This window comes from Mus musculus, chromosome 9 (assembly GCF_000001635.26).
Source record: "Mus musculus strain C57BL/6J chromosome 9, GRCm38.p6 C57BL/6J".
NCBI lineage: Eukaryota > Metazoa > Chordata > Mammalia > Rodentia > Muridae > Mus > Mus musculus.
Window position 1 is genome coordinate 115013424 of NC_000075.6, and position 16521 is coordinate 115029944.

The window sequence follows — 16521 nt, forward strand, 5'->3', positions numbered from 1 at the left end:
GCTTTACTCTTGCTCCCTCTCCTCTGCCAGGAAATCTCCTAAGGGGTCTTATGTAGCTCACAGGCAGGTACTGGCACTGGGAACCTGCCCAGCCACACCCAGTGCTGTCTCTCTATTCTGTGTGTGTATGTGGGGGGGGGGGTGCTGGGACTTACTGCCAGTGTAGTAGTGGAAAGACTACACAGAAAATAATATGGAAATCATTAAAAATTCTTAATTGAAAGTTTGTGTGTGTGTACGCGTGCATGAGCGCGTGTGTGTGCATGTGTATCATTGTAGGTGCATGCATGCCACAGTGCGTATGTGGAGGTTGAAGACAACCTTGTGTGTCAGTACTATCCTTCCACTCAGTTTGAGGATCTTAAACTGACCCGAGGACGTCTGTGGGCTGTCCTGTCTCTGTCCCCATCTTTCTGAGGGAGCCCTGGGATTACAGATGCATGTGGCACTGTACCCCACTTTTATATAGGTTCTGGGGATCCAAACTAATGCCTCCACACTTGGGTGGCAAGTACTGTACCAACTGAGCATCTTCCAGCTTCCAACTGAGGGGCTTTGAATCTGTCACCATCATAAATAACATTCTGAATTCATATTTTCTGTCTCCCTCCCTCTCCCTCCTCCCTCCCCCTCCCCTTCTCCCTCCTCCTCCCTCCCCTCCCCCTCCTCCCTCCTCCCTCCCCCTCTCCCTCCTCCTCCCTCCCCTCCCCCTCCTCCCTCCTCCCTCCCCCTCTCCCTCCCCTTCCAGGCAGGGTGTTGATCTGTAGCCCAGGCTTATTCTCCAACTCACAATCCCCCTGCTGCTGTGTCCCCCTTGCTGCAAGGTTACAGGCACGCACCCCTGTGCCTGGTGATAATAGAATTCGTGACAGGGAGAAGGAAGAAAGAGAAGCCTGTGATCATCAGCCCTGATGATTGTTCTGGAAGCTCTCAGGTGAACCTGGTGAGCCAGTGTGTGGGGAAATGCAGCCAGCACACTTTTTTCTCATCCCCTATTGGGGACTCGCCGGTCAGCAGTCAGCGCTGAGGGAAGCCCCTCTGTTCCATTCTGTCCTCTGCTTCCTGATAGTTAAGGGAAGCTTCACTCACAGTTTGTCTCTGGTCCACGTTCTCTCCTGGACCAAGCTGGTGTTGCTGTAAGACAGACACAAGGATGACAGGGTGTGGAGACAGCCTCTGTCAATGCTGCCCTTCTCAAAGTGACGGGAAGGAAAGGTGTGGGGTCAACAGGGATCTCAGACGCTGGCCCCTCTCCGGACTCCTCTCAGGGGCCTGAGGGTGTCTAGATGCCTGGGAACTCTCCACACATTTCTAGATTATTGCTGGCTCCATGTTGTTTCTGCTGGAATTTACACAGCTCAGGGAGGTTTTCTCGGGGCTAACCCTCAGCTCTGTTTACATCAGCTGGAAAGGCTGCCTGTGTTTATACCTGGTGCACAGATGTACCTGGATTTGTGGATTTACCCGAGATGACTTCTGTTTCCCTTTATCTAAGCTTTGGGTTAAGAACGAGCCAACACTTCCTTTTTATTTGTAGAGGACCTGGGCATCGTATAGTCTTCTCTCTGTGTGTAGTTACTGAAGTGTTAAATATAAATATATAGAATATTTTTCCCTTTCCTTGAAATTTATTTCCACCGGTTTTGATAGTAAAAGTGTCCACGTTTCACATCCTTCATGTTTAGCCTGAGAAGAACAGATTGTTTTGATTAAATTAAAAAAACATTTGCAGCACTCGGGAGGCAGAGGCAGGCGGATTTCTGAGTTCGAGGCCAGCCTGGTCTACAAAGTGAGTGCCAGGACAGCCAGGGCTACACAGAGAAACCCTGTCTCGAAAAACCAAAAAAAAAAAAAATTGTATGTGTGTATGTGTGTTTGTACACATACACATGTGTGCTGTGATGGTTTTTATATCCTTGGACCAGGGAGTGGCACCATCTGAAGGTGTGGCCTTGTTGGAATAGATGTAACCTGGTTGGAATGGGTGTGGCACTGTGGATGTGGGCATAAGATCCTCACCCTAGTTGCCTGGAAGTCAGTCTTCCACTAGCAGCCTTTGGATGAAGATGTAGAACTGTCATCTCTGCCTGTGCCATGCCTGCCTGGATACTGCCATGCTCCCACCTTGATGATAATGGACTTAACCTCTGAACCTGTGAGCCAGCCCCAATTAAATGTTGATTTTATAAGACTTGCCTTGGTCATGGTGTCTGTTCACAGCAGTAGAACCCTAACTAAGACAGAAGTTGGTACCAGGAGTGGGGTATTGCTGTGATAGGCCTGACCATGCTTTTATTTGAAAGAATGTGGATTTTGGGACTTTGGATTTGGAAAGCAATGGAATGCTCACATGTAGAGTCAGAGCATAACTTGTAGGAGTCCGTTCCCTCCTTCCACCATTACATGTACACGTGTGTGCTCACATGTGGAATTAGAGGGTAACATGTGTCAGTCCCGTCCTTCTACCTTGTGGCTTCTGGGGATCAGATTATCAGATTTGGTGACAATTGTCTTTACCCATGAAGCCATCTTGATTTTGCTTTTTAAAAGAATTAAAACATTTTTATTTTATATGTATGCATGTTTTGCTTACATGTATTTAAGTGTACTGCACGTGTGCCTGGTTCCCGTGGAGATCAGAAGAAGGGCACTGGATTCCCGGGAATTGGGTTTATGGACAGTTGTGAGCTGCCATGTGGGTGCTGGGAACCAAACCCAGGTCCTCTGCAAGAGCAGAGAGCAGCCATTGACCGCTGAACCCTGTCTTCAGCTCCTGATTTTATTTTATTCTATTTTTTGAGCTAGGATATCATGTAGCCCAGGATAGTCTTAAACTCAATCTGTAGCTGCAGGTGACCTTGAATTTCAGATCTCCCTACACCCACCATTGTATATGTAGGACCCAGAAGTGCCTTTATGTGTTGAGCCATCTCAGCAACCTTAGTTACTTATGTTGTGTCTGGATACCTGACAAAGATGTCAGGTAGGAAGGGCTTATTTGGCCTCCTAGTTTGAGGGTACAGTGTGTCATGGCAGTGAAGGCTTGGAAGCTGGAGTGTGAAGCAGTCTGGAAGCAGAGAGACAGAAATGCTGGTGTTCAGTTCACTGTCTCTTTTTTTATTCATTTGAGGACCCCAGAATATCGAATAATGCTACCCACAAATAGGATGGGTCTTCCCACCTCAGTTAAGGTGATCTAGAATACCTCACAAAGGTGGGCAGGGATTGGTTGCCACGGTGATTCTAAATCCCACCAAGTTGACGATCAGGAGTAACTATGACAATTGCTTTGTGTTTGAGGAAAACAGAAGAATGAAAAGATATTTTGAGACTCAGTTCTCTTCAGTGTCTTGAGTAAGTGATATCACAAGCCATGCTTGTGTGTGTGTGTGTGTGTGTGTGTGTGTGTGTGTGTGTATGTGTGTGTGTGAGAGAGAGAGAGAGAGAATGAGAGAGAGAGAGAGAGAGAGAGAGAGAGAGAGAGAGAGACTATGTCACCCCATCTGGCCTTGAACTAGTAACCTTGCTGCCCGAGTCTCCTGAGTGCTGGGATGACAGGTGTGTGTGCCATCAAACTCAGCTCAAATCTGGGTCTTTAAAGTCATCAGTGAATAAAGGGTTCTCATGTAGAGTGTGAGATTCCACAGGGGAGTTTGAACACATTTCCCTTTAATGGCTGAGATGAAGTGTTGCATTTTTCATGAAAGTTTTATATCTTTGACCTATTTAATCCTTTTCCCTCTTCAGGAAATAAAACGTGGTATTCCCTTCCCAAACAGGACCAGTTTTGGAAGGGAGATTGCCATTGGTGCGGGGACGCACACATTGTTTGGGAATGTGAAAACCCTCACTTACTGTTTTCCCCTGCTTGCTAATGAAATGGATGGTTTAGAGGCACCACTTTGATCAATGGCTTTCTTCCGGGAGCTTTAGAATCAACATAAAAATTATGCTTTGATTATTTTCACAATCCTCCCTTTTACTTTTCAAAATAGAACCCTTCTTGGAAGTAATGCTCGACTCTCTTAGGCCATTTCACTAATGGCGGCCTACACTGGGTACGAAGGATGGTTGTTTTGTGCTGTATACAATATGCGGAAAGGATTTCTTCAGAAATTACTTGGGAAAGGGCTGGAGCAATGCATCAGTGGTGGCTTGAGAACATATTGCTCTTCCAGAAGACCTGTGTCCCATTCCCAGCACCCAAGTCAGGCCTCCCACAACTGCTTGGAGCTGTAGTTCTAGAGATCTGGTGGCCTCTCTGGCCTCCATGAGAGCTACACTCACACCCTTGAATCTACTCTATCCCACACACATACACACAAAATTTAAATACAAAAATAAGTTTAAAAAGTGCGTGCTAATTCTCCATTTGTGTGTGTGTGTGTGGAATGTAGCTCAGCTGGTAGAGTTGCACACAAAGCCCTCGGTTTGATCCCTGGCATCCCACAAACTAGGTACAGTGATGGAACTTGTAATTCCAGCATTTAGGAGGGTGAGGCAGGAGTAGCCACAGCTCAGGGTCATCCTTGGGGTATCAGTGATCCAAGGCTAGCTTAGGCCAAATACTCTGGGGAGAGAAATGTCCTGAGACTCTCTTACGTTGTGTGTGTGTGTGTGTGTGTGTGTGTGTGTGTGTGTGTGTGTGTGTGCGCCAAACTGCACATGCATGGAGGTCAGAGGACAGTTTTTTGGGGTTGGTTCTCTCCTCCCGCCATGTTGGTTCCAGAGATCGAGGACTCAGATTGTCAGTCTTGGCTGCCAAGTGCCAGCTTGGAAATCCTGAGGCTCTTTGGTCAACAGTGAATGCTTTTAGTCAAGCGAGAAGTTTTGTATTTGAGTGGAACGTGGATACTATGAATTACTTTTCCTGGGGCTTTCTTGGTGTTTGATAGTTTCCCGATGAAAGAATTCCCAGTGTGCATTTTCTTCTCCCTGGTAGGGAATTCTAGAGCACAGATCCCGTCTGTGCCGGGCAGAGTTAGACGGTAAAGGTTGAAGGGGACCTTGGTGCATGTGTCTGACTGCTGAAGCTAGCAGCTTGGGTCCTCCCGATCAGCAGCTTATAGACTGCTGAGATCCTCTCAGAGAAGGAGTGGGGTGGAGGGGGGGTCTTTGGGTCATCCCCCGCACATCTAGCCTCTCCTCTCAGCCAATTAAATTCAACTCTGCCCTAATTACATGTGCCATGGAAGAGAGGCTTCATCTATGTGGTTATGGGGAGGCCGTCATCCAGTGCAGCCTTTGGAGGGGAGTACCCGCACTCCTGTTAGAAATCTGTCACCTGCGCTTTGCAAGTATATCCAATTGTTTTCTAGGGTGACTGTTGGTGGAATCCTACCAGGGTTTATCTTTGGACCTCAGTGAGGGGTGGGGTTGATAGCACCCTCCCCTGCTAGGAGAGAACATGTGTGAGTGAGTGTTTGTGTGTGTGTGTGTGTTTGTGTGTGTGCCCATGTGTGTGTGTCCCCATGTGTGCACATAAGCCACGATACATATGTTTAGGTCAGAGGGCAGCCTCTGGGAGTTGGTTCTCTCCTTTACCACGTGGATTCTGGGGGTTGAGCTAAGGTGGGCAGGTTTGGTCACAAACACTTTTACCTGATGTGGCTTCTCGCCAGCCCTGATAATATTTTATAACAAGTTATTTCTGTCTGCATCAAAGTCATTTCCTGTGTTAATTTTGGGTGCTTGCTTTTTTTTCCCTATCTAGTTACATTGCCGGAACCTTCTGGATCCCATTAGAAAGCACTGCCAACAGCTCCCAGTCTTCCTTTGATCCCCACTTGAGTTACCTTGGTGCTGACTTTCATGTTGAGATATATTTTATGCTGTTAGAAGAGGCCCCGTCTCTCTCTGGTTTATCCTTTTCTTCCTAGAATGAATGTTGAATATTCTCAGATGCCTTTCCGGTGCCTTCAGCAAGGGTGGATGACCCAGTGCCTAAAAGACTGCTTCTTCATCTCAGCAGGACATGAAAGAGATTAGATTGGAAGTAGGATTCTCTGGGTTACACATCTTTGTGATATCCTGGTCAGGCTCAGCTCTTTCACCAAAAATGCTCCCAACATCTGGAAGGCACAGAGCTGCCCTGCCAGGATTCGGTTACTGTAACAAACACCTGAGATGATTAACGTATAAAGGGAAAAGGTTCTGTGCATGTACGTGTGTGTGCTGTGGAGGCCAGAAGTCCACATGAGTGTCTTCCTCAATAGTCCTCTCTGCCTTGGTTTTTGAGATAGGATTTCTCACTGGACCTGAACCTCACTGATTCATATGGGCTGACTGGTGACCTCTATTTATTACCCCTCCCCAGGGACAAGATTACAGATATGTGCCACTGTGCTTGGGTTTTATGTAGGTGCTGGAGGTGCTTGCATGCCATGCATCTATTTATTACCGACTGAGCTATCACTTTAGCTTAGGCAAAGGTTCATTTTTTTTGTCTTCCAGTTTTAGATTCCCTGGTTCTGTTATCTTGGGTGAGGTTCTTGGTGGAGCAGAATTGCTTACTTCATGGCTTGGGGGAAGGGAGGGAGGGGAGACAGGCCAGGATCTGGCAGTCCTATTTTAGGGCATGTACCCAGAAACCTAAAGATATCTCAGGGGGTGTCCATTGACCTAAAGGTGTCACTACCTCCCTCTGTGCTCTGCTGGAGATCCAGACTCTAGAACGTGGGCCTTTTGGGGTGACCCTGTAGGGCCTGGTTGCTTTGGGAGACTGATTTTTGATATTCTGTTTCTACCCCCACACCTTTGGGCAGCTTCAAGCTCAGCTTCAGGTTGAGGTACTGTGAGATGGGGGTACGCATGCATGCTGGGCATTTCCAGATCTGAGTTCCATCCTTGGGACCGTGGCCTCTGACTCAGTCCTGAGCACTGGGGTGGGGCCAGGCAAGGTCTCCAGCACAGCGGTTAATATCCATCCGGATGAGAGCTATCAGGATCATCTGTCTGCAGATGGACTTTCAGAAGTCACCTTGAGGCTCCAGCCCTTCCTGAAACTCAATTAGTGGTTTGCCTTCTGCGTTGTCTTTGCCAGGCATGGTAGGGTGAGCGCTAAGTGGACAGGATGTCTGAGTCCGTGCTGCCTGTTGTAAGATCAATACCTCTGAGTTAAAATTTTGTAAGGACCTAAGTGCACATTTCTGCAGAATCTTAAATGACCTTTGCAAATCATAGTTATTGCCCTTAAAGTCACTTGTGGTCTGGTCGCAGAAGGTGACTGTGGCCGTAACTCATCTGCTCTGCCCATGGGGGTTTAATGACCTGATTTTACTCATTGTGACTTAAGTTAATTGTCCAGACTTAAAAATACATATTCTCTCTCTCTCTCTCTCTCTCTCTCTCTCTCTCTCTCTCTCTCTCTCTCTCTCTCACTGTCTCTGTGTCTCTCTCTTTCACTGTGTCTCTCTTTCTCTCTGTGTCTCTGTCCTCCTCTTTCTCTTTTCCTCTTTTTCTGTCTCTGTCTCTGTCTCTGTCTCTCTCTCTCTAATAGCACACATGGAGGTCAGAGACAACTTAGAGGATCCAGTTCTCTCCTTCCACCATGTAGGTCCCAGGGCTCAAACTCGGTTATCGCTTGTCATGTTTGGGGGCAGGGACCTCTCTGTGCTCTGAGACATCTCACAGGCGACTCTGCTAGTTTTCTCTCCCAGTTTGCCTCCATCTTTCTATGCAGCCCTAACTAGCCTAGAACTGGCCATGCAGCACTGAACTCACAGCGATCCTCCTGTCTCTGCTTCTCAAGTGCTGGGATTACAGGCATGTGATACGAGACCTGGCTGTATGTAATTGAGAACTTATTCCCTTGGGCAGTGGTTCTCAGCCTTCCTAATGCTGCGACCCTTTAGTACAGTTCCTCACGTTGTGCTGACCCCCAACCACAAGATTGTTTGCTTTGCTCCTTCATAACTATAATTTTGCTACTGTTATGAGGCATAACTTAAATATGTGTTTTCCGATGGTCTTAGGTGACTCATGTGAATGGGTCATTTGACCCCCAAAGGGGTTGCACACCCTAGGTTGAGGACTGCTGCTCTAGGGAGCTGTAAACATCTCCCTTCCCCTTCTAACAGCCCAGTCACAAATAAAGTCAATTCTACCAGAGCTCACCTTGGGGAACAAATGAGTTTATTTGGCCTACTTCCAAAACATGCATGAAGGTGTGCCAACAGGAGTGTGGGTGACCCCAAAGCAGCTGCTCTGGACAGTCTTCACCTGGTGTGGCTGGCCGCTTTCCCAAGGCTGCATAGATGGAGCCCATTCAGTTAACTCCCCAGCCTTCTACAGAGACCAGAGGCCACTCACAGTGAGGGCAGACCTGTATGCATATGGCCGAGAAGCTCAGGCCCCATGGTCCTTTCTGTCCCCTCTTTCCCTGGGGGAATGTCAGCAGTGTGCAGGCCACCCCTGAGGTTGCTTGCAGGTGTACACAGTTGATTTGATGAAGATGGTGTCTCCTCTGCTCTGTGGATGGCATTCTGTGACGGCAACATTTTTCTTACTGCTTATTTCTTATCCATAGGACAGCTTCCTTGCTTTTGGTTGTAAAGGTTGGGAGTTGGGGTACTGAAAGCCATGCACAGAGACAAAGCTCTTTGCCTGCTGGGACTCTCTCCACACATTTATCCGGTTTCTCTATCCACTGTGTTAATCCCCTTTCGGTAACTCAAGATAAGAATCCTAGACAGTCAACCTGCAAATGAGAAGGTGAGTTTTGGCTTAGCGCTTGAGAGGTTTCTGGTTTTGGCCAGTTTTCCTCTTGCTTTTGGTCCAGTGTTAAGGCAGTGCATCATCTATAGTGGAGCGAAGACACTTACTTCATTGTAAGAAGTCAGAGAGAGGAAGGAAGAGGGGACGGACTACTTTAGTGGAGCAGACCCTCCACTAAACCACACTTGTCAAAGTTCTAGTGACCCTGTGCAGTGTTAAACTGGGGGCTGACCAAATCCAAAATTAAAAACATAGAGGCATGTTACACATGGAGTGTTCCATTCCAGATGAATTTGTTGCCTGCCTGCTTCTAAATGAACTCGTGGAGACCCTGGTGAAGTGGCTAGAGACACATGAAGGGAATGCAACAAGGAGCGGTATCTGCTCCCAATGGCTCTGACAGCAGCATTTGTTACAGTAACTGCTCTGGACCATCAACAATGTTTCCTGGCAATGATGACAGAGAGGAGGAGCATCCCGCCCAGGGCCAGCTTGGTGAACCAGTGAGTTCCTTGGTGAAGGGTTACCCACAGCAACACAGTTGATTTCAAGGTAGCAGCATCGCCAAATAGCTACTCCCTCTCTGCCCCCAACATGGGTGAGCACTCATGGAGGCTGCATCCCCTATGCTCCGTTCACCATTGGTCAGAACCTCTGACAGTCTCCTCCCTCCACTACTTGCTATTGTTTATGTAATGGCAGGGTGGGGCTTGTGTATCTTGTAACTTTCTAAGTGTCCTGAGTCTTTTAGGTTTCCTTAGCTTCCTGAATCTGTTCTTAAAGATTTATTTTTATTTTTATGTGTGGTTGAGGTTATGGTATATACATGCACTTGCACTATGCCTGTCTTGGAGTGATGGCTCAGCTGTTAAAAGCTCTTGCTGCTCTTTAAGAGGGCTCATGTTGGTTCCTAGGACCCACATGGCATCTCACACCCATCTGTAGTAGCTTCAGTTTCAGGAGTTCCAATGCCTGACCCTTTCTGCTTTCTTTGGGCACTAGACATGCACAAGGTGCACAAGAACACATATGGCAAACACTCTTATACATACAATCAAAATCTTAAAAGATGTATTGGTTTTGTTTTACGTGTGTGTGTGTGTGTGTGTGTGTCTGTATATATATTTAGTGTAATGTGTGTGCAGTACCTGTGGAGTACAGAAGAGGGCGTCAGAGTCCCTGGAACTGGAGTTAGAGTTGATTGTGAGCCACTGCCTGGAATATAGGCCCTTAGCAAGAGCAGCGAGTGCTTCTAGTTACTCAGTCCTATAACTTCTTTGTCCTTTCTCTCTTTCCCCTCCTCCCTCCTTCAGCTCAGAGGAAATAGCCATGCAACATCATGACAGGCCTCTTGTCTTCCCAACAGATGCTACAAAGGTTGCATCTGTATTGGAGAATATTAAAAATGTTGAGATGACCCTGAATAGTCAGGAAAGGAACACTGAATATACATCTCTGCTCATGAAAGGAGGAAGTTACACACACATACACACACACACACACACACACACACACACACACATGCACACACATGTGCACATATGCACATGCTTACAGGCACACTCATATTTTAGGCTTAGTTATCTGCAAAATTTACCAAGTCAGTGTAAAGATTCTGTTACTAAGGAAGTGTTTGCTGTTTGTTCTCATGGAAGCTGATATAAATAGGCAATGGCCATGTTCTCTTTCAGAAGTTGATTTTATAAGATGATGTGGCTGAAAATATCCCTTACAGATCCTGGAGTCCCTCTGTCCCTGCTGGTGCATCTGTAGACTCATGGTAGTTGAACATGTTTTAAGTTCAGCTTGGATCGCGGATCTGATTTCCATTGCCTTTGGGTTTGACTTCCATATGTCAGTGGCTTGAGAAGGCTCTGGATTTGTCACTCCTGTGATGCCTGGGATCTTGTCCGTGGTATCACAATGTCCCCTTTTGCTGAGTGTGTGCTCTGTCACTTGTATGACCAGGCTTGGAGCTCTGCATGAATCGCATTCGGCGCTGCTGTGTGGCCTCTGTCCATCCCTCTTTGCCAGCCAATTTCTGTGAGTCTCCAGTGAGCCTGTGCTATTTTTAGTTGGCTTATATCACACAGAATTCTCGAGCGTGCTGGCTTTCTGGATGTGTCTGTGGCATATGTGCAGATTTCCACAGATTGCATCTCTGTATTTTAGGTTTGCGGTAACTCGGGGAGGTAAGCTGAAGTGTTGAGGCTTCCCAGGGCTTCAGCCTCTGCACTATTTGATTTGGGGCTAATAGTTTGTTCTGGGTACCACTCTCTGAGCCGTGGAACGAACAGCGGTGTTCCTGACCTTGACCCACAAGATGTTATGGGCACAAAAATATCTCGAGAATTTGTGGAAAATCCTGGACTTGAGGGCATCTTCCATGGTTGTGAACAACTTGTTTTGGGGTTCACAGGATGATCTTGAGGGAGCATGGGCTGTTACAGTAGGAAAGTGAATAAACCCTTGTCAAGCACAAACTGTAAGGCAGTACGAGGGTGAAGCCCTTCTTACAGGGAAAGCATTCCTGCCCTCCAAAGGAAATGCGGATGAAGCTGAACTGTGGAGTAAAGGCAGGTTGTGACAAGGACACGGCTCAGTTGGTAAAGCACTTGTCTCCCAAGAGTGACGACCTCATCCGATCCTCAGAAACCTTGCATACAGCCAGGTGTGGTGACATGTGCCTGTTATCTTGGTGCTGGGTGGTGGAGGGAGGTACAGATGGGGAGACGTCTGGAAGTGCGAGGAACAGCTAGTCTTGCCAGTAGGAGGCACCTGACAACTGTCCCCCCCTGAGGTTGTCCTTGGACGTCTACATCTGTGCTGTGAATGTGCCCACCTGCACCCACAGGTGCACCCACAACACAACCCCCCTGCCCCGAGTTTGTAGTGGAATGATAAGGGAGTGGTTATCCTTCAGAAGCGAGAGGCAAGGGTACATGTTTTTAGCTGGACCTTCACGTTGGGTGAAAAGCCGGACATGAGATTCAGGGGCAGAAGGTATGTTTGAGGTGCTTGAAACCCTGTGTTGTCAGCGGGTGATGTAGGGAGCAGGAAGGGTGGGAAGAGGGCTGGACACAAGATTGGGACCACTTTTTTCTTATATGTGCGTGGGTATTTGTTCTGCATGTATGTCTATGCACCACAGGCATGCCTGGTGCCCACAGAGGCCAGAAGAGGATGTTAGCAAAAATACACCCTGCAGGTAAAATGTAGTTTACCCATTGATCTCTTTTCCATTTCCCGTGTGCTTGCATGTTTACATATGTGTGAGTGCACGTGCACATGTGTGTTCATGTATGTGGAAACTGGAGGCTGGTTCTCTTCCACTGAACTCACTGAGGCAGGGTTTCTCAGTCAAACCCTGTCTCCTTTGCCTGCCTGCCTGCTCTGGAGATCCCCGTCTCTACATTCTGTGTCTGGACTTAGAGATGGGGTGCCACACCTGCCTGGCATTTGTGTGGGCGTTGGTGATCCAGGCCTTGGTCCTCACACTTATGGGAAGATACTTAACCTACGCAACGCCCCCTAGCCTGTAAATAAGGTCGTTGCAGGACATTTGATCACAGGGTGAACCCCAAGGTTGTGCGATTCACTGGAAAAACCTGTTTTTAGTTGTGGTGTGGCTCAGCCTTAGCACACACTTTTAATCCCAATGAAGTTAAAGTGACTTCGTAGAAGGAAGCACCCACGTTTGAAAGTGCTATCTAATCGAGTGGCAGACAAAACAACAGATCAGAGAAAGATCGGACATAATAAGATGTGCCCAACCCTCACTAGGAGAGAGAGGAAAGAGAGTTGGCCTGAGAGAGAGCAGTGCAGAGAGGGAGGAGGAGGCAGTTTTCCTGGGAGAGTTTTAGAGAGACGGGTTGCAGAGAATGACCAAGCTAGACACAGGAGGTGAAGACAGGACGAACCAGAGAACGAGAAGGAGCCTGAAGATGAGAATAGATTGCCAAAGTTAGTATGAGGCCAAGCAGAGCAACTTGGTCAGAGGCTGAGAGACGTCAGATGGAATCAGTCAGCTAGGAGAGGAGTTTGAGCCAGAGCAGCTGAGGTGAACCAGCCAGCTAGAGTTCAGAAATAACTTATTATTCGGCAGTAAGTCTCAAAGGCGGAAACATTCTAGGTCTAGATAAGATTGCATGGAGGCCAGAAGTCTCCAGGACTAGGCCTAGGTTAGCAGAGGGAGGCAGTAAGCCTCGGAGACAACAGTTATATCAGGAAAATAAAAGTTTCTTTTACACAGGTTTTGTTGGCACACAAGTGCAGGCCTCCATTTATGTTTTGTCAATAGCTGCTTCAGTGTCACAGGTCAGGCCTGGACAGCTGTGACGAACACTATATGGCCTTCCGTGCCTAAAAGTATCTGGGCTTTATGTTTTTGTTTTTGTTTTTTCTTTTTTAGACAGGGTCTTTTCAATTAATTTATTTTATGTATATGAGTACACTGTTGCTATCTTCAGACACACCAGAAGAGGGCATCAGATCTCATTACAGATGGTTGTGAACCACCATGTGGTTGCTGGGATTTGAACTCAGGACCTCTGGAAGAGCAGTCAGTGCTCTTAACCTCTGAGCCATCTCTCCAGCCTGAGACAAGGTCTTATGTATCCTGAGATGACCCTGAACTCCTTCTGCTCAAGTCCTGGCTTCATAGTCATGGCTCACACACAGAAGTCTATCTTGGGTCTTTGAAAACATGCCTGTCTCTGCTGCAGCTGGACTCAGTGTCTGTCTCTGCAGGTTCTTCAAGTGGTTTGCACATCTTCACTCTGTGAGGTGGTTTAGGAGCGACCCAAATCACATCTGTCTTTGTACACATACCTGTTTCAGACTGGGCCTATGTTTTTACGTCTCGAAGCAGAGATGTGCTGCTGTCCAAGGCTTTTCTTAAGAGAGCGGAAGTGTGTCCTCGTGCCAGGAGGGCTGGCATGACTCTCTGGAACTCTCTCAGGGCTCACAGGGAGGGGCTGCTGAGACATGCCAGGCGCATCCTGCCTGGGTGCTGGTACTGTCTACCTGTGAAAGCAGCCTGGCCGCCATGTCTGGCAGGTTGTTTTTTTTTTTTTTTCTGTTTCCAGTTCTCTTGACAAAGCCACAGTGATGATATTTCACAATTGCACTGATATATTTTTTAAGTTACTGATTAGTTTATTTATTTATTTATTTATTTATTTATTTATTTATTGGTGCTGGGGATTGAACCCAGGGCTTCCTGGATGCTAGGCAAGTTCATTCTCTCTCTCTCTCTCTCTCTCTCTCTCTCTCCCTCTCTCTCTCTCTGTATGCCCCTTTTTAAAAAATTGTGGTTAGGGTTTTGTTAAGTTAATATTGGACACCAACTTACTGTGTAGCCCAGGATAGCCTTCGCTCTCAGTCTTTCTGTGTAGCCTACTGAATAGCTGGGGTTATAGGCCTGTGCTCCTAGCTCCTCCCCACTCCCCTCCACTCCCCCTACTCTCCCTCCTCCCCTGTTTCCCTTTCTCCGTCTTTCTCTGGCCCCTGCTCACTCTGGCCTGTATTTGTTTCTCATTATAGATGGTTGTGAGCCACCATGTAGTTGCTGGGATTTGAACTCAGGACCTCTGGAAGAGCAGTCAGTGCTCTTAACCTCTGAGCCATCTCTCCAGCCTGAGACAAGGTCTTATGTATCCTGAGATGACCCTGAACTCCTTCTGCTCAAGTCCTGGCTTCATAGTCATGGCTCACACACAGAAGTCTATCTTGGGTCTTTGAAAACATGCCTGTCTCTGCTGCAGCTGGACTCAGTGTCTGTCTCTGCAGGTTCTTCAAGTGGTTTGCACATCTTCACTCTGTGAGGTGGTTTAGGAGCGACCCAAATCAAGTCTGTCTTTGTACACATACCTGTTTCAGACCGGGCCTATGTTTTTACGTCTCGAAGCAGAGATGTGCTGCTGTCCAAGGCTTTTCTTAAGAGAGCGGAAGTGTGTCCTCGTGCCAGGAGGGCTGGCATGACTCTCTGGAACTCTCTCAGGGCTCACAGGGAGGGGCTGCTGAGACATGCCAGGCGCATCCTGCCTGGGTGCTGGTACTGTCTACCTGTGAAAGCAGCCTGGCCGCCATGTCTGGCAGGTTGTTTTTTTTTTTTTTTCTGTTTCCAGTTCTCTTGACAAAGCCACAGTGATGATATTTCACAATTGCACTGATATATTTTTTAAGTTACTGATTAGTTTATTTATTTATTTATTTATTTATTTATTTATTTATTGGTGCTGGGGATTGAACCCAGGGCTTCCTGGATGCTAGGCAAGTTCATTCTCTCTCTCTCTCTCTCTCTCTCTCTCTCTCTCCCTCTCTCTCTCTCTGTATGCCCCTTTTTAAAAAATTGTGGTTAGGGTTTTGTTAAGTTAATATTGGACACCAACTTACTGTGTAGCCCAGGATAGCCTTCGCTCTCAGTCTTTCTGTGTAGCCTACTGAATAGCTGGGGTTATAGGCCTGTGCTCCTAGCTCCTCCCCACTCCCCTCCACTCCCCCTACTCTCCCTCCTCCCCTGTTTCCCTTTCTCCGTCTTTCTCTGGCCCCTGCTCACTCTGGCCTGTATTTGTTTCTCATTATAGATGGTTGTGAGCCACCATGTAGTTGCTGGGATTTGAACTCATGACCTACGGAAGAGCAGTCGGTGCTCTTAACCACTGAGCCATCTCACCAGCCCCTAGCTCTTCTTTAAAATAGTAGTATAGGCTGAGGATGTAGCTTAGTGGTAGAGCACCTTCTCCGTATTCAGATGACTGTGGGTTCAATCCCCCAATATACACACTATTTTATCATCATCATCATGATGTTATAGGATTGCATGTGGTCCAGGCTGACCTTCAGTTTGACATGCAGCTGAGAATGGCCCTGGACTTATGATCCTCCTGCCTCCACCTCCCACGTCTGGGATTTCAGGTGCTCACCTCGATGCCCAGTTTATGTGGTAAGGAAAGCATTCGGGGAAGCTCTCTGCCGATCGAGCTATGGCCCCTGCTCTTAAAGCATTAGTTTATATGAACACTTAAAATAACCCTTTTCTTGGTTCTGAATTTCGCACCCTGCACCCCAATCCCACTCGTCTCCCCCTCCCCTTGCACCCTCCCTCCATTGTTAACGTTCACTAATTCAAGGAGACAGCTCTTTGGTTGCCTCTTTCGGATCTTTTCTTTGCAGCTGTGACTACTGGCTCAGCTTCCTTCAGAGCAGTAGTTCCTGTTGGAGCAGCTTCTGAGTGCCTACTGTGTGTGAGGAGAGACCTGGGGCAGCAGCCAGGTGCTGACCAGAGACAAAGCTAATTAGCCAGTTAGGGGCAAAGCTCCCCACCCTTCCCTTGCTGTCTGGACAGCTGAGCTTTTTGGAGGATTTGCCTCCTTCAGAGACTCAAACAAAAGGAGGTCGGTTGCCCTGGGAACCCGCTCAGAAGAGTGAGGAATGCTCTTCAGTCTTTTATCATCCTGGACCTTGTCCCTTGTCCCGCCAGGATCCCCTTTCATCTTGCCTTCTTGCCTTTGCTCTTTTAAGGCCCCCTAGTGAGTTTTATTACCCACAGCCCCCATCATATCCAGCCCTCTGCAGTGTTTCTGGAAATTCTTGGTAACACTTAAAACATAGCTTTGATCTTGTATCCTAGAATACTCTTTGTCTAGTGCTGAGAGTTATCTTAGAGCTGGAGGGGTCTGTGGTGCTGACATCAAGTCTACCATAGGGAACAGAAGCCAAGCAGGGTGCTGGTCCCGGTAGCCTGCACTGGAAACTGACAGCCCTCAATGCCTGGCTGGTCTTCCTTTTACTTAGGAGAGCAAA

At 47.6% G+C, this 16521-nt stretch overlaps 1 protein-coding gene across 8 annotated transcripts in view; it reads left to right on the forward strand.

Annotated features, from left to right (window-relative positions):
* Osbpl10 (oxysterol binding protein-like 10) overlaps positions 1 to 16521 on the forward strand; it is a 254789-nt gene that overhangs the window by 34939 nt on the left and 203329 nt on the right. The window contains exon 1 of one of the 8 annotated variants that reach the window (XM_006512373.4): positions 3283 to 3354. The exons of 6 other annotated variants lie outside the window; for them this stretch is intronic. Coding sequence is in view for 1 of the 2 variants with exons in the window: in XM_011243051.3 (XP_011241353.1) it covers positions 9106 to 9218 (113 nt within the window). In the remaining variant the exon portion in view is untranslated. Of the gene's footprint in view, positions 1 to 3282; positions 3355 to 9027; positions 9219 to 16521 lie in introns of those variants that run through there. One more of the 8 variants, XM_011243051.3, reaches the window with a different exon arrangement.